A 27,440-nucleotide genomic window follows, 5' to 3' on the forward strand; every position below is an offset into this window, starting at 1 on the left:
GAGAAGCCAGCGGCTCACTGACAAAGAGTTGTTCCTGTCGTCGTAAGAGTTGGACACACTGGGTGTTTGTGTTTGAGGGAAACGCAGACTAAGAGACGCTGGAAGTAAGATAGAGAGTTGGTGTTCGAGCAAAATGTCAAGGAGAGAGACTGGACGTGTGAAAGAGAGCAAACAAGTGACACAAATGTGAGACTGCTGTTGGGTGTGTGTGTTGCAGTAAAAATAACTGATTGAAAACGGCATTTTATTGACAGGTTGCCATTCTCTGTTTGCATTAGAGAATATGATAGGATGATGGGCGCAGGCCGCAATACCATGCCTGTCACCTGATACAGAGAGAAAGAGAGAGACTGAGAGAGCGGGGGTGGTGGGGATTGAAAAGTGAAAGAGTAGATGCAGAGAAAGTGGAAAAACCAAACAGGAAAATCGCAGAAGAAAGAAATGCAAGGACGGCTGAGAAGGAATTTAAAGAGAGAAAAAGAGAGAGAGCGTGGTGGTACAACAAAACTTGAGACTGGAAAGAAAAACAAATTATCATGGGAAAGAAAAAAGAGTTGATGCAGAGAATGAAAGAAAAGAGAGCGCAAAAGAGAGAAGGGAGAGAAGAGAGCTTTGATAACACCTCTCCTAAATAATTAAGAATTTGACTTCCTGTCTGTGGCTCCCTAATGCAGAGACCGTCTGGGATGGAACAGTGAGATCAGGTTCTCACTCTCTCTGTCACACACACACACACACACACACACACACACACACACACACACACACACACACACACACACACACACACACACACACACACACAATCCATCATGGAGTTTTATTGGCATTAATTAACATAGCTTAGAGTGAATGTTGAAACATACATTCATTTTGCTTGATTATTTTTTGATTATTGGTTTGTCTCTTGATCCGAGTCAGTACTCTGACTTTACTTAACTGTGCCTTTCTTTTATTAAGTAAACACCAACAAAAGAAAAACAGAGAAGCAGCATCGAGCCACTCAGCATCTGAATAAATCAACAGTATCTAAAAGAATCTTTCCACAATTTCCCTCATATAATTATTCTTAACTTCTTGAGAAGGTTATAGTGTGTTGCTGCTAAATGGCTTGATCGAACACTTTCTGCATACTATAACAATGAGACTTCTGAGACATATTCGGCATTTAAACAAAGGTACTTCGGTGTCTACGTACTTGTACCTATAGCGCGTACCAGTCACAGAGTGGACTGTGAGGAAAATGCATTAATAAATAAAAGAACATACTCTATTCCCTGCAGTTCTGAATTAATAACGAGCCTACAAAAGACCAATTAAACACATGATTAATGCCATAATCTATATAATTGCAGGCAATAATTCATTGTGAGCTAATGATAGCAATACTTAATATTGATTCACATGGGGTGTCTTTGTACAGTTGTACTTAATTCTCTCTATAAAGTGTCACTTTTTAAAACAGCTCTGGATGCCATTAATGCAAGTCTGTTTGTTGCTTTTCCTGTGGCAAAAAAGGATAAACAAGAAATGGGGGAAGTCGCTTTTTTTCTATAATTTTAATTTCTGTCATCATAGTGGTTTATTAGACTCACGGTGCTGTTATTCAGTGCTCCACTTTATCACGGTGAAGATTTTTCTGCAAGCAAACAAAAAATTCCTAAAATGTCTGATATATATGTATGTATATATATATATGTGTATTTTAAGCCAAAAGGGTGACGCTTTGGGCAACAAATACATCTCAGAATTTTTGTATCTTAATTCAAAAGCAACAGGTACAAGCAGCTGGAATGAATTTGAACTTGACTGTTTTTTAAAAAAAGCTCACATGGAAGTTTTCATTTGAGCTTTCATTGATAAATGTACACCTCTCATACCAAAATAATAAGAGAGGCCATTTTTGGTCTGAGGAATTCATCAGATCCAGTTACAATCCTGCATAAAAAAAGATTTAAAATCGTAAGTGTTGTAGCTAAAAAAAAAAGCAGTTTCTGTGGTTTCAGTGAGCGTGTGTGTGACAAAGATCCTGAAGTGTCTGTCTGACAGTGGTGAGATGCAGAGAAGATGAATAATAGCGTATTAAACATTAAGGATGAGGGAATAGCACAGCAATTATTTCTGTTCATATTTCACTGAAAACACTTAGATTCGCCCATCCATCTTTTTATCTGTTTCACTCCTTCCTCTGTTTCTCCTTCACTCCCTTTTAAAACATGTCACTCCTCGGATCCTTTCTCTCTTCAGTCTTCTGTTAATTTTTTTTTCTGTTGAACATCTTTGCCTCAGTCTTCCTTGAACTCACCGTTTCGCTTTTTCTATATTAGTTTTTGCTTAGTTACAAAGTAAAACATTTTAAGCCTGTCTGTTTATGACTGGCTGAAGATTAGTCCATACAGGATAATAAGGACAAAATAAAACAAAACTCAAAGCTTTACACAAGAATAATAATAATAAAAAAGATAATAATAATAATAATAATACCAAATGAAATATACAAGTTAACCTGAAATATGAACAAATACATGAAAACTATTTTAAAGCTATTTGTAGCCTGAAAAATGTTTAGATTCTGTTCAGATTTTTTGGTGGAGATGTCAGAGAGACAATGCTGAGGAAACTATTCAGTATTACAGACAATACATCTCATTCCCTGCACACCACACTGTGGAGTAATATGAAAGGAGGAGTTTGTTTCTACCAGCGACCAGCACTTTGTTCAGCTCCTCCTCCTTCTGTAAGAGTCAGTGATATCTGTAACACTGGATATCATTTATCTCACTATCCCTGTTATATCCCCTTCTCGTTATAACAGGCCACTTTATTTTTTCATGTGCAATAATTACTGTTATAACTTTAGCTCATCTGAGTATTTCTAGGATTTTCCCACACAACCATCTCTAGGGTTTTACAGAGAATGATCCGAAAAGAGAAAATATCCAGTCAGCGGCAGTCCTCTGGGTGAAAATGTCGTGTTGATGCCAGAGGTCGGAGGAGAATAGTCAGACAGAGCAAACAGGAAGGTAACACTAACTCAACCACTCATCACAGCCAAAGTATGCAGAAGAGCATCTTTGAACACACAACATGTTGAATCTTGAAGCAGGTGGGCTACAGCAGCAGAAGATCACATCGGGTGGCACTCTTGTCAGCTAAGGACAGGAAACTATAATTCACACGGACTCAAAATTGGACAACAGAGGATGATGTTGTCTGGTGGGGGTCTGGTGAAAACATGAAAGCATAAATCAAGCCTGCCTTGTATCAAGTGTTCAGGCTGCTGCTGATGGTGTAATACTGTGGAGGATATTTTGGGCCCCTTAATACCAACTGAGCACAGTTTAAGCGACATAGCATACCTGAGAACTGCTGTTAACTATTTCCATCCACATCCATCCTTTTGGACCACAGTATACGCTGTTCAGCATGCGCCATGTCACAAAGCTTAAATCACCAAAATCTCTGAGGAATGGTTCTTGTAAAATCTATTCAAGAAATCTGGCAGTTTTTTGATGGGAAAATGAGGGTCACACTAAGTACTAGCCACTGAGTTACATGTAATTCTCTATTTTCTATTTATTGAGCAACTCGTGGTCGTGTATAAGGATTATTTTGCAAATAATAAAGTTCTTAGATCTTTAATCTTATCTTCTAACTGCTGTAAAAAACAAAACAAAAAAACACTCCAGTAAATTGCACTGACTTCCTAAAAAATGGATGTGCTCCAAAAGGAGAGCTGCAAAGTTCAGAGATAAAAAGAGAGAGGAATAAAGGAGGAGAGAAAAAGACTGCCCCAGTAGTGATTTTGGCTGAAAGTTTTCCAGTGTCTCACTGGGGGACAGGGGAATTTCACACACACACACGCTGGTTGCTTACACTGGCACACGGGGCTGGTACAGTATTACAGCACATTACCATCTCTATTTGGCATTGTTTGCTTTGCTTCGTGCCTACACATACAAACACACATGCACACAACTCCTGACCATACAAGCCAACCACAGGCACCATGGGAATAGTCTATTGGCTACTGGCAAAGCTGATGCCTGGTCTGAATCCAACACAGAGCACAGTAGAGAACTGTGAAGAGAAAATGCCACAGAAATTCAGCTTCAAAAGATGTCATCACTTGACTCCTATACATAAAAATTTAAAAGGGGGTAATGCAATCAGCTTTGAAAGACTCAACATTTTTCAGATAGTGCTATTTCAGTCCCAAAATACACTTTACTACACCCACAGTGATGATATTCGATTTGTATTTTCCTTTGTCACTAATATAATCTGTTTTATAAGAGACAGTAAATGTTTTCTTTACAGTGTTTTATACAGATGTTTGATTTTGCGTGTGTGTGTATATGTGTGTTGTAACTCATGGCAGGAGGCCAACAACACTGCTCCCCCTTGGAGTAGATAAAACAAGACTCACACATCGCCCAGCCCTGACACCATCATATTCATGTGCAAATCTGTAGTATGAAGGTAAGTCAACATGTCTGTTTTTCCCTTTTGAGACTTTTTCCATTGAGTCAATCTTTTGGTAGATTTATCTGATTGTTTGTGGATTCACTTGTTCTCTCAACTGTGAAATTACGTGACCCTCAGCTTGTGTTGTGATCTTTCTAACCATGTTGTGTTTGATTGTGCTTCTATGTATCGTGTATTTTTCTTTCTTTTATGTGCATACATGCCAGTATGTTTCTGTTTGTGTAGGCCATTAGGACAGAGAGCATGTGGCAGCAATCAGGTGTAAATTCAGTCATTACACAGCTTCTACAAACCGGTACGCAAAATAACACACGACAGAGAAGAAGGGACAAGAAGCGTGACAATGGAGGACAAAGCTGAAGAAAAAGGAAAGTACAATTAAGACTGTAACAAGAAAAAAAAACAGGAAGAGAGTATGAACAAGTAAGGAAAAGTGAGGAGAAGGATACGCCATGTCCTACCAGTCACTGTGAAATTTCTGGGTCCATCGATGTGCGTGAATATAGTTCCAACACCAGTCTGGTTCAGGTGGTACCGCTGTATTTTTCCATTTTGAAAAGTAGGTTCAGACCAGTTCACGTGGAGGGAGGAGGGGCTTACAGCTGTTACCACGGGAGGTTGCACGTCCTCTGGGACGCCCTGGACTGTTACTGCCACCACCTAAAAACACACACATGCACGTCACATAAACACAGGTTCAGAAACATACAAACAAAAACAGCCAGAGAAAACACAAAGAAAGAAAAACTGAAAAAGTTGCTGAAATATAAAACAATTTTGAAATATTTTACTTCAACTTCAACCAAAAAAGGGTCCTGTTTCTAAGATTCCTAGTCTTTTAATAACAGAGGAAGATCTTTAATATACAAATGCATTAAGCAAGCAACTTAATAAAAAAATAAAGAAAAAATGAAGAAAACTAGCATGTTTATAGACAGACACAAATTACTGTGTTGTAAATGAAACTGCAAAAAAGAAATTATTCATAACTTGCATTATAGAAAATAACCAGAATATCAATGACATAGTAGGTCATCCAGTTCAAGATCCATCACAATTTACAGGTTACTGACCCCAGTGACAAATGTGAACTTGACCTTGAGCACAGTTTGACTGAAGACCCAACTAGGTTTCATTCAAATCTGAACAATACTGTAGGAAGAGCAGTGATTCCTGCGAACTGTTACTGGTATGAACTCATGTACAATAAAAGAATATAATTTATATAGTGAAACTGAATAATTTTGACAGAAAGACTTAAAAAATAAAATGTTACTACAGTGGGGCAAAAAAGTATTTAGTCAGCCACCGATTGTGCAAGTTCCCCCACTTAAAATGATGACAGAGGTCAGTAATTTGCACCAGAGGTACACTTCAACTGTGAGAGACAGAATGTGAGAAAAAAATCCATGAATCCACATGGTAGGATTTGTAAAGAATTTATTCGTAAATCAGGGTGGAAAATAAGTATTTGGTCACCTCAAACAAGGAAAATCTCTGGCCCTCACAGACCTGTAACGTCTTCTGTAAGAAGCTTTTCTGTCCCCCACTCGTTACCTGTATGAATGGCACCTGTTTGAACTCATCATCTGTATAAAAGACACCTGTCCACAGCCTCAAACAGTCAGACTCCAAACTCCGCCATGGCCAAGACCAAAGAGCTTTCGAAGGACACCAGGAAAAGTATTGTAGACCTGCACCAGACTGGGAAGAGTGAATCTACAATAGGCAAGCAGCTTGGTGTGAAAAAATCAACTGTGGGAGCAATCATCAGAAAATGGAAGACATACAAGACCACTGATAATCTCCCTCGACCTGGGGCTCCACGCAAGATCTCATCCCGTGGGGTCAAAATGATCATGAGAACGGTGAGCAAAGATCCCAGAACCACACGGGGGGACCTGGTGAATGACCTGCAGAGAGCTGGGACCAAAGTAACAAAGGTCACCATCAGTAACACACTACAACGGCAGGGAATCAAATCCCGCAGTGCCAGACGTGTTCCGCTGCTGAAGCCAGTGCATGTCCAGGCCCGTCTGAAGTTTGCCAGAGAGCACATGGATGATACAGCAGAGGATTGGGAGAATGTCATGTGGTCAGATGAAACCAAAGTAGAACTTTTTGGTATAAACTCAACTCGTCGTGTTTGGAGGAAGAAGAATACTGAGTTGCATCCCAAGAACACCATACCTACTGTGAAGCATGGGGGTGGAAACATCATGCTATGGGGCTGTTTTTCTGCCAAGGGGACAGGACGACTGATCCGTGTTAAGGACAGAATGAATGGGGCCATGTATCGTGAGATTTTGAGCCCAAACCTCCTTCCATCAGTGAGAACTTTGAAGATGAAACGAGGCTGGGTCTTCCAACATGACAATGATCCAAAACACACCGCCCGGGCAACAAAGGAGTGGCTCCGTAAGAAGCATTTGAAAGTCCTGGAGTGGCCTAGCCAGTCTCCAGACCTCAACCCCATAGAAAATCTGTGGCGGGAGTTGAAAGTCCGTGTTGCTCGGCGACAGCCCCAAAACATCACTGCTCTCGAGAAGATCTGCATGGAGGAATGGGCCAAAATACCAGCTACTGTGTGTGCAAACCTGGTAAAGACCTATAGTAAACGTTTGACCTCTGTTATTGCCAACAAAGGTTATGTTACAAAGTATTGAGTTGTATTTTTGTTATTGACCAAATACTTATTTTCCACCCTGATTTACGAATAAATTCTTTACAAATCCTACCATGTGGATTCATGGATTTTTTTTCCGCATTCTGTCTCTCACAGTTGAAGTGTACCTCTGGTGCAAATTACTGACCTCTGTCATCATTTTAGGTGGGGGAACTTGCACAATCGGTGGCTGACTAAATACTTTTTTGCCCCACTGTACTTGAACATGAACTTGTTTCCAGAGAAATCTCCCTTTAGAATATAACTCAAATTCTTTTTGGATCTTGGATTTTATTCGAGAGGACAGACAGCAGAGAGCAAACACAAAAGTAGGGAGGAAACGAGGGGCAGACCCAGGGCAGAATCAAACCCAGACTCCTGCAGCCTTTCAGCATATGGGCTGCCTGCTTGACTAAGTGAACTACAGCAGCACCAGAGTATTGCTTCCATCCTGAGCCTTTATTCCCCCAATCATTTCCTTTAGCGTTCCAGTAGGACAGAGGATCCGACTGGAAGCTGTTCAAGCAATGCAATGTGTAGGAAATGCAATAATTATAAAGGATGTGCAAAATGTCTTACTACTGATCACTGCTACCATACTAAAACAAATCACTAAACAATCTGTTAATAGGCCAAGTTAAAAAATTACTGCTTCTTAGTACAGTAATAAGAGTGACCATTGTATTGTACATTCGTAGTGTAGTATCTGTGAGCTCATGTGAACGCTGAGTGAATGCGGAGACCACAGAATCACAGGGCAATCTGCTGCTAATGGCAACAGGGATATCCTGCCTTAATAGACTGTCACTAGCACTTCCACCACCTGTCCCACACAGTGCTATGCAATTAGAGCACAGCAACTACAACTAAAGAGACACACAAGTGCGTGCACACAGATAAACACACACAGGTGCATGCAGGTGTACACATGTAAACAGACAGAGGCAGAACAAAACAGCAAAGTAAGCAGAGAAGGAGGATGCAGGGGAGGTGTAGTATCAGTCAGAGTGTGCTTCAGTCAAGTGTTTGCCAATATTTTCCTTGAATGTAAAAAAAAATGAAAACTTAATCCGTGAATGTCACATATCTTTACTGGCAAACAAAAATTAGCACTCAGACTTGATGAGACAGATGGATAATGTGGGATCCCTTCAGGAAGCAGCTAAGTGACCCGTGATGCTAGTTTTTCTTATTAATTACATCTGGCTTATAATCACTGATTTGTATTTTTTATAGTTCACTGAAAGGAGTGATAGATCAAACAACTGGCTTGTCTTTTGACTTAGCATTAGGGGGCGTTCCCATTTGAAACGAATATCCAGATAGTGGATAAATGATATCTGGTTTCAGAAGTTCGTTTTTGTGTCACTCTTTACAAATTCAAATACATAAAATTACATCAAAAAGCCAACAAGAAGCTAAATTATCAGCTAATAACTAATGGTTTAATTCTTCACATACAGTCAAAATATGTCCCAACATGACTGATCAACAGTGTAGGGTATACAAAGAAGCAGAGATTACAGATTATGCAATAAACCTACTTGGCTAAATGAAAAGAATATTTGTCATTCATCCCATCTTTTTTCATATTAAAAAGTAGAAACTTGTGAGCCTCAGGAAAATGAGATGGTGAGAAAGAGTAAGGATAAGAAAGCAGAGACAACAGCTGGGAGAAACTGAGGACTACAATGTTAAGATCAAGGAAATGACAGGAGACAAATAGCAGCAAGAACAGGACAAAAGGATTTGAAGACAGAGAGGGACCAATCGCTCTTCCTCCCTTTCTAAGTGACCAACCATATTAGATCAGGACCTTCTGTTGTCACAGCAGGTGTGCGTTCCTGAGTGCCTGTGTTTCTTTGTCTGTGCCTGTGTGTGTTTGTGTGTATGTGAGGAGGCTGATGCCAGGTAATTGCAGTGGTATATTAGGTTAGCTCAAGTTATCCCATAATTGGGACTGTTTGGCCAATTTTCACTGGTGTACAAACTAATCCAACTCACTCCCTTCCTACCCTCTGCCGCGAGTGTGCGCGCGCTTGTTTGTGTGAACATATGTATGTGTGTGTGTGAGGAAGAGAGTTAGACAAAGAGAGCATGGAAGACTGGGCTTGTAGTCTGATGGTACTTGTATGTATAAAGGGTTCTTAGTAGCTTTCATGCAGGATGATCCAATGAGTTTAAAAAGTTTTATAAAAGGAATTTATAAAACTTCTTGTTAGGGGTCGCTACAGCAGGTCGCTATGAAGGTTTTTGAACTGGCAGAGTTTCAAGTGTTTTCAACTGAAACCAAACCAGCGACCTTTTGCTTGTTAAGATTTAAACTGGCTCCGAAGCTAAAGCAGTGCTAACATAAGGTACATTTTATACATCACTGATACTGTCTACAGATTTGCACTACAGTCCCCAGTAAGAATTTGAGCTCTTAGGTGTAAACTGTGAGAATTAATTATCTTAGTGGTTACGGAAAGGAAGCATGAAAGCAAAAGTGATTAATCTGTAAAGGTTTTCTACATTTAACTACATGTAAAACAACTCACATCTTCAGTGTGACGCTAAAGTTACTTATTTTGTTTAATTTTTGTGGTTTACTTTTTTATACTTTTACAGGAGAACAATCCAATATCATGCAGACATTTAGATTTTACTGGTATAAAAATTTTGTTTTAAAACAATAATTTATTATTTGTGATTTAAGCCTACATAACTCACAGACAGGAAAAGTACTATAAATAGTGTTTCAGCATTCCTAATTTTATTTTATTTTTTAAAAATTTTTATTAGAAAAAGATAACCCTAGTAAATACAAAATGCACTTTTTTAAATGATTATTTTATTTATCCTAGCTATCCTAACCTTCTCCACCCATGTAAGTAAGATAAATATAGAAAAGAAGAAAAAACTAAATCACATCACTGTAAGATGCATGGTGGCAGTTTAGCATTATCATCATCCTCCAAGGCCAATGTCCTATTTCATGGCCCAGAACTAAACCTACAATTAAAAAGTCTTTCTCTTTAAGATCTGGACTTCTTCTGTCTCAGCTCAACCTTGCCACCAAGTTTAATCGTGCTGACAAACAGAAAGACAAAGAGAACTGAAAGCATGCTTGCAAAAGTGCAAACGAGACACCAGGCAGAAACTGAAATTGTATATTTATGTAATATGTTTATTTTTGTCAGTAGGACAAAAAGGACAAATCTAATGGTTCACAGTCAAAGTCTGCAGTCTTGTGTTGTGTAGCCACTGTTTGATAGGGTTTGACAGGAACTGCTCTGGCTTTAAAAATTTTAATTACCATAAATCTTTACTGGCTATTTACAGTTAGCAGACTAATCATCAATATGCCAACTATTATTTGTTAAGTTCTGTAAGGATACAAGAGCCAACAAATGAACCAGTGAATTAAAAAACATCAGTCCTTAGTAGGAGGTGAATGGTGTTGCATTAGTATTAACAAACTACAATGTGTTTTAGTCTGTTTACAGACAGCAGGAAATGCTTGCAACAGTAACATAATTGCCATATATAACCATACGTTATGTATCCCATGTATCTCTCTGTTACCATTTACCATTCCTCTTGTCCTTTTCCAGTCTTATTTTTCAAAGAAATTAATTTATGATGTACTTAAATAAATCAGTATATCACAAATAGGGATTGATATGCCATCAATCCCTCACAAACAATTTAGCCAATTTTTCCTTGATCTTAGCCGCTCCGCTCAATCCACGCCTGCAGCAGCACAGCCATAGGATTTCTCTTTATGTAAGGATGTGCTTGTCACAATAATGAGATGCTAAATTAACTTTAAAAAACCCAGAAAGACATTTTTTAATATGAGCTTTCATCGTCACTAAGCCAGAGAAATTAATTGTTGTGGTGATATCAGCTCACAGCCAGCGAGATAGCAGGGAGGGGGAGTTGTGTGAAGGTATTATGGGTACTATCAGAACCATCAGGTAGGCTCAGCAAATCCAGAGCCTTGCATTCAGGGGGAGAGCGGAAACATGGCTAAATAACAGCTTGTTCCTGCAGCAGAACAGAACAGAGTTCAAGCAGTGTAGAAACATCATACAATATAATTTCATAACAACAAAGGTCAGACAGGGCTAGTAAAATATCGCTTGGCAGAACAACTGTGGACTGCACCACCTTCATGATGTAAACAATGATTGCAAATCAGCATCTGACGTGGGTTTAATGAGACGGTAAAAAGATATTCACTGGTCAAACATCAAGTCAGAAGAGTAGTCAACTGCAGGCCATTGCTTTTAGCTAGTTTTTAAAAATTAACCCTAAGTGAAGTTAAGGGTTTAAATGTAAATACACAATTTTCTTAAGAGAAAATACAAAAATGCATATTTGTATTCAGACAGGTGACAAGGACAAGAATAAACCTGCCTGACACTAATGTAATTTTATTCCATCAATTGCAAGTGCAATGTATGTTCGTGATCAGACATTGACAACATTCATTTACATTTCTACTTTCTCTCAAGAAGAAGTAATGCTCTCTCTAAAATTAACTTTCATCATTTTTTACAAACCTTTAAGTGTTCAAGCAAAATTAAAGAAGTGAACTTAACTACAGTGTAAAGTGGTACTTAGTTCAGTGAAGCTAAGGCCATTTTTAGAGTAGCCATTAGATAATCATACAGTGGAATAATGTCATTTTGAAATGGGGTGCTACAATAGAGTATGGTTTTAGAAAGTGTGTGTATGTGTGCTGCTGTGTGAAAGTAAGAAAATTTTACATGAAAAGTTGGTAGAAGAGAAAAATAGCACTGAGTTGGAACAGACAACAGAATAGAGAGTATTTCCTGTTAAATCAAAGGCACATTCCTTTTTTTGGCTCAAAATTATATTTATTTTGCTATGATGAAACATGTGATGTTGAAATGTAGCGACTCTAAACCATCACAAGACATCAAACCACACAAATTCTTACCTGTGTACTATCAGTGCAACCAGCCCGGTTACAGACCCTCAGCTGGTAACTGTATTCCTGGAAAGGCCTGATCCCACCAACGTCAGTAAAGCTGTTTTCATCCCCACGGTAACGCTCTTGTCCATCACGCAGTATAGCATAGTGGGTAATCTCCCCTGGTGAAGTTTTAAAGATAATTGGGTAACCACTGTTAGATTTTTCTGCCTCTGCATTAATTTAATTACTCAAGCTGAACTCCAAACACAGAGAAAGACTTTTAATCACTGGATCTAACCTAAAGTAGTAATATCCATGCACATATACAAACCATTACTCCGGGCAGGTGCTTGCCATTGCAACTGGATAATATCATCTCTTTCACCTAGGCGGCTCCAGCGGGGTGTTGCCACTCCCCATGGTTTGTCCTCAGTAGTCGTCACTGTTGTAACATTGCTGGAGCCTCGACCAAAGCTGTTCCAGCCTCTCACTCTGTACTCATAGGTGGTAAAAGGCTCCAGGTCATTGTCTATTTCCCAGTAAGTGTCAAAAAAACGGGAGGACAGTAAGGGGGCAAGGGAAAGACAAAAATGCATTATTAAAAGTTTATTAATTCCATATAAACCCCTCACCTCTCCATTTTACTTAAAAGTCTCAAAGTGCATCTCTATTATAAAATAAAAAGTGAATGCTTCTCCACCCCATGGTCGTGCGGGCAGCAGCCTAAGCACAGAAACCAAGAGCTCCCTCTCCTCGGCCACCTCCTGAAGCTTGTCTGGGGGACACCGAGGCATTCCTAGGCCAACCAAGGAAGGACATGTAAAGGAGGCATTATAGTTAGATGGCCGAACCACCTCAACTGGCTCCTTTCGATGTGGAGAAGTAGCCTCTCTCGAAGGACTGCACTCATCACCCTATCTCTAAGGAAGAGGCCGGCCACTCTTCTGCTTGTTTCTACTATTTTGTTCTTTCAGTTATTACCCAAAGCTTGTGACCACAGTTGAAGGTAGGAATGTAGACTGACACCTTTGTTTTCATGTTCAGCTCTCATGTCCAAATAACTGCTCCAGCCACACCCCACATCTGTCTGTCAATCTCTTTCGCCCCTCTTTCCTCTTTCCTCTCTTGTGAAAAAGACGATTAGAAATTATTCTATTTGGGGCAGCAGATCATCCCTGAACCAGAGTGGGCACTCCACCCTTTCCTGTCTGAGGACCTCAGACTTGGAGGTGCTAATTTTCAGAGATGAGATTTTGAGGTCAGAAGCTTTACAGCAGATGATTACACGTAGAAATTCTGTCCATGATGATTATGAAGAGAATCGGTGACAAAGAGCAGGCCTGGCAGAGTCCAACTCCCACTAGAAATGGGTCTGACTTAGTGGCATCAATGCGGACTAAACTTTCATTTTAATTGTACAGGGATTGAATGGCTGTTAACAATGGGCCAGACACCCCATACTCCTGCAGCACTCCTTCCCACAGGCAACCCTGAGGGATGCGGTTGAATGCCTTCTCCAAGTCCACAAAACATGTGTAGACTGGATGGGGAAGCTCCCAAGCAAGTTCTAATATTCCTGAAAGGCTAAAGAGCTGGTTAATTGGTCCATGACCAGTACAAAAAGTGCATTGTTCCTCTAGAATCCAAGGTTCAACTAATGGACAAATCCCGGTCAGGCTGAAAAATGTGATCCACACCCTGCGGTCAACCTTCTTAAAGATAATCACCACCATAGTCTGCCAATCCAGAGGCAGTGCCCCAGATCTCCACTTCACTCCAAGCGATGGAGCACTCTCGAGCACCCCAACCACGGACTCCAAGCAAACTCAACTGTCGTTCGGTGCGTAAGTGCAAACAACAGTCAGGAGCAGCTCCCTGGCTATATATAAGCACTATCACCAGTGTGAATGTCAGGCCACGAAGCACTATGACAGACAGGTTATTACAACCCTATTGCAAAGGTACAGGCACAGTAGTATTTATACATATAGTTGTACTTGCACACATTTGTGCATTACTTTTAGGAGTGTAAATGGTCTCTTGTAAACTACCAGTCTGGGATTCTTGTCTGTACTTCTGGAATAATTAAAATAGAAAAAAATGTACAGATGAAAAAAACAGCAGTGAGGTTTGCCTAGAAATATAATACAATCTGTTTTTCTGTGTTTGATTGTAAGATATTGAAAAGCTAAGTTAATACAAAGCTCTTGTGGATAATACAGCTTACACTTATGTCACCCACTTCACATGTGGAGCTATCTGGGCGTGATCTAACTTCTTTCTTTTTTTCTCCCAGAGAAGTATAGCATGATACTCTGCGCATGAATGCGTGTGTGCATGCGTGTGTGTGCTTGAGAAACATCTGGTGTATGGTGGGTGGCGACAGCTTTATGTGCCTCTGCCCAGATGGTGTCACAGCATCGCCTAGAAACTCTTATCCTAACCACCCCATGCCACATGCACACATACACAGACAAAGTAATGAAAACACATACGCAGAGCTACACTCCAGAGCCACACTAAAATAGTAACTAACTGGATGCAAAAACACATATCATTTATGAGGACACAACCACCCACACACACACATATCCACAACCACAATTAGTCTTGATTTAACAGACGTAACTACCCAGATAAATAATGTGTGGACAGACTGAAAATCACGACACACACGCCCACAAACACAAACACGTTCCTGCTCCCTTTGGGCTGATAAATAGTAGAGAATGTGAAAATGGCATTTAAACGCCCATCTCTAAGTTTTAATAACACGCAAGTGTACAGCGCAGACAGAGTTACCATGTTAGAGCTATTAGCGTGCACTGCAGCAGCTGTCTTGGTGCGTGTGTGTGACAGAGGGAGTGTGTGCAGAAGGGCATCTGTCTGTAAAGCCCTTTGATTGTAGCGGCTGACACATTTAGAGTAAATGCAGAACTGGCTTCTGCAGGCTTGCAGTTTCTGTGAACGCCATGTTTTACAGATGGCTGTAACGTTTTACTTATTCTTCATTGTGACTTAGAGAACTGAAGTGGAAGAAAAGTAATAATTTCAATGCAGGGCTGCAAATACTTGATGTTTATAACTAAAACACATTAAGCCTATAGAAAAGTACTGATACTAAAGACTAGTTAACTTAAATTTCTAGGGAACTAGAGGGCGATGTGGCTGACTTTATGCATTCATTTGTCATCTTATATTTGGACCACAATCAAATTTCATCAAGTGGCAAAACTGATTGTGTCTTTTAACTCATTCACTGCCATTGACGTCTATAGCCGTCAATTGCAGTGAATGAGTCAATGGGTTTAACTCATTCACTGCCAATGGCTGGCAGTGAATGAGTTAACTTATGCAACTTGACTTGGTACTTGGCCATCTACAGATTTGTCTTAAAAAAAGTAGGTATAATCTTCCTGGCTGTTCAGATTGCTTACTGACTCACATGGAGCTATAACTTTAGCTACAAATAAAAAACTACATACATGTTTAAGGTATAATCAGACGCATAAACTTAGAGCCCCCGAGAGCAGCCATTTGGCTTTTCTACCTTTAAAACCCGCCTTCCAGCCAAATGGCTGGTAGGTGTTTAGCTAGGCTTTAGCTTCAGCCAAGTGGAAGCTAAATTGTCTAGTCATTCATATGTAAATTAGGTTGTTACCTGAGAATTCTGGAGGGGAGTGGGGGTGTGTGAATGAGGGGGTGGGGGAGCTGCTAAAAGCTGTGAACTTCCTTTTGTGTTCGTCTTGATGCATTCTCAATCATCCAGGGAAATAAATCTCCAAAAGTCACCAACTTGGAGTGGTTAGTTTCCTGAGCCACAAGGAAACTTGGAGTGTTTCAGTTTGCCATCTTAGGGAGAAATCAACACACATGGGTGTATTTCCTTTGTTGCTGAGATTTATTGATAAAAACAGTACAAAAAACCAACCATTTGCACACATATTTACAAATAATAATAAAAAGTGAGTGAGTACATTTCAACATTTTCAGCAATCACTCACAATCCTGGCACTGCCATGGTATCTGTAGTCTGCATTTACCACATGTGTATCTGTAGCAGTGAACACATCGCACAGTGGCATGATTGTTCTTGCATTTGTGTTTGACCTGACACATGGCTCTTTTTCCAGGGCTAGGTGTGGAGGGTTGTGTCCAAAGCAACTGTTCTTTTCTTGCCTTATTCCCAGATTCCCAACACTACCAAAAGGAAGCCAAACACTGTCACCCTTTACAACAAAACAAAGTGTGGCGTAGATGTGATGGACCAGATGAGAGTTGGCTCACTCTCATGTAGCTGGGAAGAAGGCAAGAAAAGAACAGTTGCTTTGGACACAACCCTCCACACCTAGCCCTGGAAAAAGAGCCATGTGTCAGGTCAAACACAAATGCAAGAACAATCATGCCACTGTGCGATGTGTTCACTGCTACAGATACACATGTGGTAAATGCAGACTACAGATACCATGGCAGTGCCAGGATTGTGAGTGATTGCTGAAAATGTTGAAATGTACTCACTCACTTTTTATTATTATTTGTAAATATGTGTGCAAATGGTTGGTTTTTTGTACTGTTTTTATCAATAAATCTCAGCAACAAAGGAAATACACCCATGTGTGTTGATTTCTCCCTAAGATGGCAAACTGAAGCACTCCAAGTTGGTGACTTTTGGAGATTTATTTCCCTGGATGATTGAGAATGCATCAAGACGAACACAAAAGGAAGTTCACAGCTTTTAGCAGCTCCCCCACCCCCTCATTCACACACCCCCACTCCCCTCCAGAATTCCCAGATAACAACCTAATTTACATATGAATGACTAGACAATTTAGCTTCCACTTGGCTGAAGCTAAAGCCTAGCTAAAAGCCTACCAGCCATTTGGCTGGAAGGTGGGTTTTAAAGGTAGAAAGGTAGAAGGCTGGGCACTGCTGCTCTCGGGGGACTCTAAGTGATAATCAGGATGTGACAAGAAAACCAAAAGCTGGTAAAACTTCAACAGTTAACAAAAAAACCCTCTGTAAAACAGACATTAGATACTCTGGACCAGGGACTCTAAAGAAGAAGCAAAATGAAACAAATTTGTCATCACAAAATTGGTAGTCCTGTAATTATGAAACAATAATTTTTCAAGAGGAAAAGCTATAAAAACATAAAAATACAATCAAAACAATTCCTAAATTTATGTTGTTGCATTAACTAAAACTGGTTAGTGGGCCAGATTGGAGTCTTCACCAGGCCTAGTCTGATCCCCGGGCTGTATGTTTAACACCCTTGCTCTAGACACTAACCTGGCACATACCCAGGAACTTTTAAATTGCTAATAAAAAGACACATACATACATGCTCATCAGTTACCTGTAAATGTATATACGGTGGCATCTCCACTGTACACTACCTCCTCATGCGATGGGCACATGCTTCCCTTCAGCTGCTTGTTGTCAGTGTGTGCGTGACTGCGTGAGTCAAACATTTTGTAACTGTCATTACTTCTGTTTGTATGTGCAGACAGGTCCGCAGTGAGAGCTTCCTGCGTGATGCTGATGAACGGTGAGTATGTTGTGGATTGTGTCTCAGGGTGTGTGTGCGCAGACAGGACCCATGTGCACGCAGTCATAGATGGATCAAGGCCACAGGAGCCGCAGTAAGCTGTAGATGCTGCAGCCACAGGACACACAGCGCCCTGCAAACACTGGTGCTGCACAGAGAAAAAGGAGAGACAGACAGAATGAATGAAGGAGAAGAGAAAAGAAAACTTTGTTTAAGTGAACTAGAACAGAAACGTACCTCATGAAAGCTTACGATCCTCTTATTTGCTGTTATATTCTGAAGGAGAAAATCACTATATACAGCGTGTGTGTGTCTGTGTTGCATACATGGCTCTTAATGACATCATTAGAGCTAATGAGAGTTCCTACCCTTTGTCACTGCTTGCGTGTGTGTATGTGTGCATGCATGTGCCATCTCATGCTGGCTTAGGAACACACAAACGCCACAGGACCTCAGTTGATAAATGGAGGATGGGCCAGTCCCCAACTCCTGATGCGACAATGAGAGCAAGTTTGATAGACAAAAAAACCCAGAAATTCTGTCTAATGTCCACTGGGCTGCTGGAGATGATCAGCTCCTTCATGTAATTTCAGCCAATCTGCAAGGCTTTTAGCAAATGCTTAATTGGGGCATCTAATGTGTAGCAGTCTTATCCTCTCCATTTCCATTTCTATTTTTGGGTAGGTCAGTTTGTAAATGTGACACCTACAATTTTCAGATAATATAAGATCAATATTTAACGTTTTTGTTTATTTATGACATTATTTTCTACATGTGATCCTACAATTTCTTGTCCACTAATAAACTTTCAGAAGAAACACTACTTGAAGATGCTAAACACCTGAAACCTTTCAGTTCTCAGTCAACAAGGTCATGGTAGTTTTAAGAGCTTAAAAGGAGGCAACCTACAGAAGTCCACCTGCCATTTTTTCTAGCTCGCAATATCACACCTTAAATACTTGACAATCGAACTGCAGCGGTTTTTAAAAGAACTGACATCTTGTGTCAGCATGTGATTGTCAACTATTTCATACTTATCCAATCATTCAGTGATTACCTGTGGCTAAAGATCGACATATAAATGCTTCATCTTTAATAAAGGTGATCACTCAGAACCTGTTTTACACTCTTCCTTCTAAGGGGAAAGTGAACTTAAACCATTCAACCAGATCAGGTTTTTCCTTTATTTTGCTATCTGTAATACAGATGTAGAAAGAAATGGTCACAGCTGCCAAATACTGGTTGACTGAATGATCAGTGTGCTTCAGATTTCCCCGTCTAAGGTTAATGACGTGGAAAACAAGAAAACACACACTAAAAACACATTGTCTCACGTAATCACACACCTCTATTACCAGACCAGGCGTGGGTCTGTCTGCACACACATGTCGTCGGGGGTCAAAGCCAATCCCACTGCAGCATTCCTGATCCTGATGTATGACCTTTGAACCACAGCAGCGGAGTGTCACTGTGGCATTGCCAGCAGGGTGCATTGTGGGATATCCCTCATTGCCCACACAGCAAAGAGTTGTTGAAGAGCTTACATACTCGTGACCACAGCAGATGAAACCTGAAGCAAGAGAGAATATGCATCATGCCATTATTTTGTTCCACTTTCATTCTGATCTTAACATACCAGGAAATGATTTATCTTGGATCCACTTCACACTACAGTGTGCTGTGCAAATTTAGGTACTGAAAATATATATGGTGTGATAATTATTATTATTTATTTTTTTTAATAAAACGACATTCCCACATTTCTTAAGTCTGAACAGCTGTTTAAGAAACATACAAATCCATCAAAGGTCTTCCCACACTCCCAGGATTCAGCTGGCCTCCTGGCATCGTCTCTGTGATTTATTGGATATTTCTCTTTATCTTTCTATATAACAGCTTTGCTGTGATGTCTGATGTCTAAAATCAGCTTTTCTGTTTTTCTATAACATAAAACACATTTTCTTTTCCTGGTCATCTATCACTCTACACTAAAAAGGATATTCTGTAATACTATTCGGGCTTCTTAGTTTTTTCATCTTTTCTGTCATCCTCTTCCCTCTGTAACCTTTCTTACTGCCTCAGTCCTCGTCCTTCCTCCTTTTCTAAACTCCCCTTTCCTTCACTCCTTAATCTATGTTTTCCGATATGAACAGAAAGAGTATTTAGGCTGCTCTGAATATTATTGTGCCTCTCTTCTTATCAACTCTTATCCACGTATCCTCTTCCTCTTTCCTCCATCCCCTCCTCCCCTGCATACTATTTCTCCTCTCTGAGCAGTAATATTCAGGCTATGCTGTCTAAAGACTGCAACGGGAAAGGAAGTGCGTTTTTCTGAGAGCTGCCATTTCTGACAGTGATAGGTGATGTCTGTCTGCCACCACTTCACCTTCAGCAGCAAGGTGACATTTAAAATGCATGCTATCACTCCATTTACCTGTAAATGTTTTGCAGCTGAATATCAAATTTCAAGTATGTTTCTTCACAATCTCCGGCACTTCACATTTCAAACTGAAATAACGTGAGTTGGTTTCGATGACAGACAAATTAAAACTTTGGCAGTACACGGAGATTCAAGGGAGAAATTCCTAGTGGAGCAAGAAATGATCCAATAAAAATAGCTTATGCTTGTTAAAGAATAGTTGGGATATTTAAAGACTAATGGTACATTGAAAACTCTCCTAATATTTCTTAACAAGATGTTTGTATTCCAATGTTGAAGCATAATTAGGAAGCCCAAAATTTTTGTTTTACTTAGAAAAGACACCAATGAGCACTGATAAGGGTTCTCTATGGTCTTTGTTAGACAGCAATGATAAAAAGATGACAGTCCGAGGGAGAGGTGGAGAATCTTGGTTGCTGTCTAACCCCTAAGCTCATGGGGTTCCTCCAAAACCGCCATCTTTTGATACTATAACAACTAAATCAACTTGTTTTGACTTGGCATACATAAATCATACAAATTGAAAATTACTGACACTTTCGTGGATCTGATGAATGTTAGGTCACGGAGAGGAGGGCAAACCCGACAGCAGCATGTAGGAGAGACGAACCTAACAGCAGCTGAGGATACCGGAGTGAATTTCCACTCTGCCTTTTTTCTAGTGGCCCTGATAACCATTCAGTCAACCTGGCTGCTTGGATGGATTAGCTTTAGACGATAGTTTAGACTGGCAAGCTCTGGCTTTGCAATGAATTAAAGGTTATAATAACGTCCCACTATAATGCTGAGTCAGTAACTCCCTGCTGTGAAGGAGCATTAGAAATACAAATGAGCAAAGGATGGCCAGGCTGACGAAAAAGATCTAACTGCAATGATAAAAAAATAGACCGATTTTAATCACAGTTTAATGAGAGCGCTCCCAAAGTAAAAGCGCCTAATTTTGAATTACAGAGCGATAGACCGGAAGAAGCCACAGTCTTACTGGTTATTTAGTTTATTGTGAAAATAATCTATATGTTATGAGGTATTTAGCAAATGTATCCTAACAGTTGATGACATGCTGATCTGTAGCTCTATCTACCCCCAGCTGTGATGCCCATTTTATTTGACAGCACACATTAAACACTAAGTCATTGCTTTGTAACACAGCTTCACTCTTTAATGGGAATGCAGCTTGTTGTGGAGTGATAAATAACTTATTATTTAACACTCTAATCAGCATTTACACTTTCAGCACATTAAATTCTGTTAATTTAAGCAATCAGTTCACTTAAAGGCCAAAAGTGCAGAATGGCACATATTTTCCATTGCGCCGCTGCAGTGCATTATATGCTCAAAGCATCCATCACAGGCACAATGTGACAGGAAAGCGCATGTGTATGTGATTGTGTGACATAAAAGCAGTCTGACGGCTAGTAACTCACTTAGCAGCGGCAGCTGTTGCGGAGCGGGGGCTTGGTGGCCAATTCCCCCAGCGCCTTACTTCAGCTTCAATGACGCGCAAATAAACAGCTCAACACTTTTCCAAAATAGCTTCTCTCTACTCATCCGTCGTCCTCTCAGCATCCTCACCTCTTCTCCTTCTTTCCATCCGGACGCCAGGCCCTCTGCATCTCACAGTTTTCAATCATTTGCTTTACTTATAGCTCCTCTGCAGCAATCGAACCGTCATTCTCTGCGTCATCGAACATGGTTCTGTTCAAACACATAAGTCTTTCACCTACTCTAAGAAATGCCATGTTTATCAGTTGTGACCTGAAGTTCAGGATTTACATCTTCTTCATCATCACTGATGAATTTCTTTTCCTGACCCCACATTCTGTCTAATCTTATATTACCTTTAATAATCTACCTTCTTTTTCTCTCTACAGGTGAGCAAACTCCTGCACGAACTGCTGGTTTCCCCTGAATGTTCACATTTCTCTGGTCCTCATGCATGTACTTCCTTAACTTGCTACCTTTTCTCTTTATCATCTCCATGTCTTCCTCCTGTCTCTGCCTTCCTCTTACCCCATTTTCCTTGCACTATTACTCTATCACTCTCTCTGTATTCACACCGTTCATAGGTCTGAATCTCTTGTTTACTGTTCTGCAGCTAAACTTCACTATTGTATTATCATGCATTCAGCAGGAATTCAATCCCTGTCTCTATACGCGTTATCTGTGTATGGGTATGTGTGACATCCCTGTTCATTTGTGTTAACATTTGAAACGCACACCCCTATTTTCTCTTCCTCTCTATAAGCTGTGTGGGTTGTGTTTTTTTTTTTTTTTGCATGGCTGTGTATGTGCAGACAACATTTTATCACACACCTCTTGTTTTCTCTCTTGCATCACAGAATGCTTCAGCCCTAATCTTCAGATTTACGCAGGATTTGCATACATTCGTTAATAGCGTCGGGAGCGCCGCGTCAACACAAGGTGCTTAGACAACGTGAATTATTATTAGGGTTTCAGTCATTCCACTTAATGATAAGTCAATATTTAGTCCTGCCAATGAACTACTGATAAAAATGTGTGTTGTGGATTAGGGTTATCCGAGCTCTCTAGGAGACCAAAACCCCTCTACAACTTTAAACAAACCAAACACTTTTAAATACCTGAATATATTACAAGGGGTTTGGCACAAAGTGCACAGCGAATGTACACATACACATATTTGTGTTTATGCACAACAGCACACACTTAAGCTGAAGCAGGTTTCATGGAGAAAAAAAATCGTGTGCTACTTAAAATTATAGATCATGACAGATACATACTGGCTACATGAAACTACAATAGGAAAACCACTGAAATATTTTAAAATATGTCTTTGATTTGAGATTTATTCTATTATGAAAGTAAGAGTAGAATAATCTTTCTTGTAGATTTAACCTGAGAAAACCAAAATCTTGACCACAAAGGTTTCCGGGATGTCCGAGGTGAGCATTCGCAGTTTTGTGACGTAATGCAACGAACAGTCCTTTTGGGGAGGCAGCTACTGCTGTTGGGTTGTTCCCCATGATGCCATGAGAAGGTTTTAGATGTATAGCATGAATAAAAAAAACCTTCTTAGCAGAGAACTGCAATACCACAAGATGATAGGTGATCTTCACTCCAATGGTTTTATATTTGTGGCTGATTTGAACACATTTATAGTTAGAAAGACAAATACTTTTAGAAATTTTTTATTTCTTGAATTTTAGGTGATGGTCGCACTAAAGGCAGAATTCGTTTTTTCTGACTTTACTAGGAAGCTACAAATATTTTTTAAAGTCATACTTGACTCAGCCTAATCCTTTGTGACATTATTATTTCAGTTTCTTCGGTCAGACTTTCTCTTGCTTATATACAGAAATGGAAGGGTAGCGAATACAATGGTAATTTTGCACTTGTATGCAGGGTAATAAGACTTAATCAAATATTAGTGGCAAAAAACAAATGCAGTAATTCAACACAAGCACCTTACTAGCTGCCAAACATGGTAATGGAGGGGTGATCGGGTGGGCTTGTTTTTCAGCCGTATGACGTAGACACCGTTCAGTCACTGAGTTGAACTCCTTTGTATACCAAAGTATTCTATAGTAAAATCTGCGACCATCTGACTGACGCCTAAAACCTGGATGGGTCATTCAACAGGACAATGATCCCAAGCACAGCACCAAGTATAAATTAGAAGGGTTAAAGAATCAAGTGCTTGCAATGGCGCAGCCCAAGTCCAGACCTGAACCTGATTCAAAATACTGTGGCGGGACCTTAAGTGATCTCTGCATTAAAAAATGCCTGCAAATGTCAATTAACTGAAGCACCATCATAAAGAAGGGTGGGCCAAAATTCGTCCAGAATGATGTGAAACACTGATTTAGTCATAAAGAAACCATTAAATTCATGTTAATACCGCTGAAAGTGCAGGCTAGTGAATTGTGGGGTGAACTTAGTTTTTCACAGAACTGCACAGAGCCCTATGAAAACGTTCTCTTTCAGCTCTGTGCTGATCACAGTCAAAGAAAGAGCAACTCTTTCAACTTGAAATACAAAAAAACGTGTGTGTGTGTACTTTCTGCTCCATAGAGGCCAAACTATATGCCATGTCAAGAGATGAAATCACTGTGAATTGACTTTCTCACACAGTGCACAGTATTCCCCTGGAACGCACACATCTGGATGTTGAGGCAGCAAGCGTACACATAATCAAATCCACACACACACACACATACTCTTTTCCCAGCTGACGGGATGTCCTCTTGCCTTTCCGACATCTTTCTTTTCTTTTTTTCTAATCTCAGCAATATTACCAGCTGGGCGTGTGCTTGTACATGCATCTTTGCATATAAACGCTTTAAGTGTTTGTGTGAGTGCTAAGCTCAAATGAATGGATTGCTAGTAGTTAAAATTTCAAAACCCAACAGGGATTCACTAAAGACTGAAACACAGGAAGCAGCTGTTCATGTGTGCTTAAACGATATGTCAGAAGGACACAGAATGAGATGAGGACTAGGAGACACCAACAACTAAAAGACTTAAACAGATTTACAACACAAAAAAGAACAACTAAATGATATGAAATGAGCAAGATTTTCTTTTTTGTATGCAGTGAGATCTTCTAAAATAAAACAAATTTCATGACAGAATCAGTAAATATAAAATTTTTGTTTGTATGGTTTAAAGTACATACTGATTACAACTAATGATAATTAATATCTATCCATTCCTCCGTTTTCTTCTGCTTAGACACCACTGGTCAATTTAAAATCCCCAGTTAAACTAACATGCATGACTCTGGACTATAAGAGGAAACTGGAGGAAGTATCTGGAGGAAACCTGTACACGGAGAATATGAAAACACCCCACAAGAGAGTCCTGATGGATTTGAATTACTCAATTACTTACTCTTACACCTCTTTGCCACCCACCCACCCACCCACCTTTCTTTTTTTTTTTTTTAACTTTTCTTTTTTTTTTTTATTATATCAAAGCCTTTCTACTAATCCACCAGTTTTCTCCTCAACTTCAATTCTAAGAATACACCAGCTCTGACTTCAGGAGTCGTTATGCCATTCCTGTGCTTGACTTCCTGCACTATTTACTTGCTCTGTGGAGCTTGATGTGTGCTACTTTAGGTGATACAGAGTGAAGAGCTCCTTCTGCGATGCTTCTGAAATACCCCTTGGTGTATCTACTGGAATCACAAGCACTGTGTTGAATGGATGCGATCTGCTGGCCAAAAAGTTTTCAGGATCTTTATGATACATAAAATAGCCCCCTTTAGAGTGGATGGGAAAAATATAAAGACATTCTCATTTTCCACAGCCTTCTAGTACATGCACCTATGGTATCATTTTGTAAATCACACAACGTCTTGTTCTCAAGTTATTGCATTCACAAGCTTTTCAGGAAACTTGACCTCTGGCCTGGACTGAGATTCAAACTCATCTGAGATTTTTAGTAGATGTGCATTACAGGGCAAACTCGGAAATGCCAATTTGCCTATTGGACTTGTTCAAGGTTATTCAAGGGTACTGATATAAAACTATTTTAAATGCAACGATGTCCATCTTTGTATCAGATAAGCATATTTAATTTCATACAATAGTAATCACTTCCTGTAAATGTAAATCTGCATGTGTGTGCATACTTTTAAATTACAACTTTAATGTATCCAAAACATGTAACAACAAGAGTAACACAAACAAAATATAATAACGCAAATACAACATAGACACAATCACACAAACACACGCACGCACACACACACACACCTCATCTGTGTGCTGTGTTCCTGACAGCCTCTGGTTTTATTCTTGCCAGTCATTAAAGTAAACCTAATAGAAAAGCCATCATCATAAATACATTAACAGAGAGAGAAATGTCTTCCTGTGTTCAGAGAGTACTCGATCTTCTAAAGCAGCCAGACGCTGCTGTTTGGAATGCACTACCGTTGGCCATTTGCTACCCATCATTGATGAGGGGCTTTTGGCAATGATAAACACACATACACAAACCGAAATACATACACACAGAGAAAGTGATGAGAATCTCTTGGCATAAACAATCAAAGGACATGCAAAGAATCTATGCCTCTGTGCATAAAGATATATGTAAAAAAGCAACCACATGTTCACACAGATACAAAAACACTCAGCAACAGAGAAGAAGGAAAGGATGCATGCACTAAGTTGAAGTAATACACCTTGCACATTTGCACACACTTACACACACAAACGAATCCACTCTCACAACTCCACCAGGCTCAGAGTGAGCTAGCTTAACTACTGGGATAATTTCCCTCCAGCAAATGGTCACTGTGCCCTTGAAAAACATATTTGATTATTACTTTTTCTCCCCCTCCTCTTTTTTTCTTTTAGCATCATCACAGCCATTTTCATCACGCGCTCTGATGATGGCACGGCAAGGCGCGTTAAGATAACACCCCGGCACCGGCAGGCTTTTAACACTTAAACGGTGAAAAGGGATATTCAGATTTGTCCTTGAACGTCTGGATGGGGCCTGCTGGGCTGGGACAGAGGGAGGGAGTAAGAGAAGGAGTTAAAGAAATGCACACATTTTTTAAGATTCACTCACTTGCAGAAAAATTGAAGTGGGGAGGGCATTTATGGTAGCACCCACAGTGAGAGATGGATTTGATGGGGTTGAAGGGCAGATTGAAGAGTTAAAGATCTGGACATGATAATGAAAAAGTATAAAGGTTAAATGATAGAGCCCAGTGAGGCATGGGACTTAAGGAGAGTCAGGAACCAACGGGAGGCCAAAGACGCCAAACTCAGTTCCTTTAAACTCCATCTAATCTCACCTAAGTCTTAGCTAAACATCTTACATACAAACTCAGGAAAAGAAGAAAAGAGGAGCAAATGAAAAGCTTAAAAGTTGGTCTCGAACCTGCAGCACAGGAGGAAATACTGTGGGAAAACTGAGGCTCTCTTGTCCAAAAACAAACAGTGTTTAATCTACTTGAAAGTGAAATGGAAGCTGTTTAAACAAACCAGCAGATTTGGAAGAGAAGGATTTAGCACAGAGACTTTGTGTTATTGTGTAACAACTCAGGACACTGAGGAAAGGATTATGGCCCATCACAATAATACATCAAACTACAAAATTGCCCAGAGTAGAAATTAGGCTGGCTGTTACTGATGGTATATACTGTAGGTGTATACTGTAAGTGTTATTTGAACAGATAGATAAAAAAAAAAACAAAAAAAAAAAAACAAGACGGACAATAAGCTCCAGTGGATCCACATTGGTGACAGACTGGATCTTCTCAACCACAAGAAACATTCCCACCACAAAACTAATGTACATTGAATCCAGAGAGTATTCACAGCACTTCACTTGTTTTTTTGTCATGTTACAGCCTTATTCCAAATAGGGTTAAACT

At 39.9% G+C, this 27,440-nt stretch overlaps 1 protein-coding gene across 1 annotated transcript in view; it reads right to left on the minus strand.

The window, feature by feature from the left end:
• Positions 1-27,440, minus strand: part of ush2a (Usher syndrome 2A (autosomal recessive, mild)) — a 222,513-nt gene that overhangs the window by 38,779 nt on the left and 156,294 nt on the right. The window contains exons 63-67 of the mRNA XM_026171366.2: positions 18,975-19,198; positions 17,437-17,776; positions 12,412-12,609; positions 12,105-12,259; positions 4,950-5,148 (exon numbers count right to left, since the gene is read on the minus strand). Coding sequence (XP_026027151.2) covers positions 4,950-5,148; positions 12,105-12,259; positions 12,412-12,609; positions 17,437-17,776; positions 18,975-19,198 — 1,116 coding nt within the window. The remainder of the gene's footprint in view (positions 1-4,949; positions 5,149-12,104; positions 12,260-12,411; positions 12,610-17,436; positions 17,777-18,974; positions 19,199-27,440) is intronic.

This window comes from Astatotilapia calliptera, chromosome 1, assembly GCF_964374335.1.
Source record: "Astatotilapia calliptera chromosome 1, fAstCal68.1, whole genome shotgun sequence".
Classification (NCBI taxonomy): domain Eukaryota; kingdom Metazoa; phylum Chordata; class Actinopteri; order Cichliformes; family Cichlidae; genus Astatotilapia; species Astatotilapia calliptera.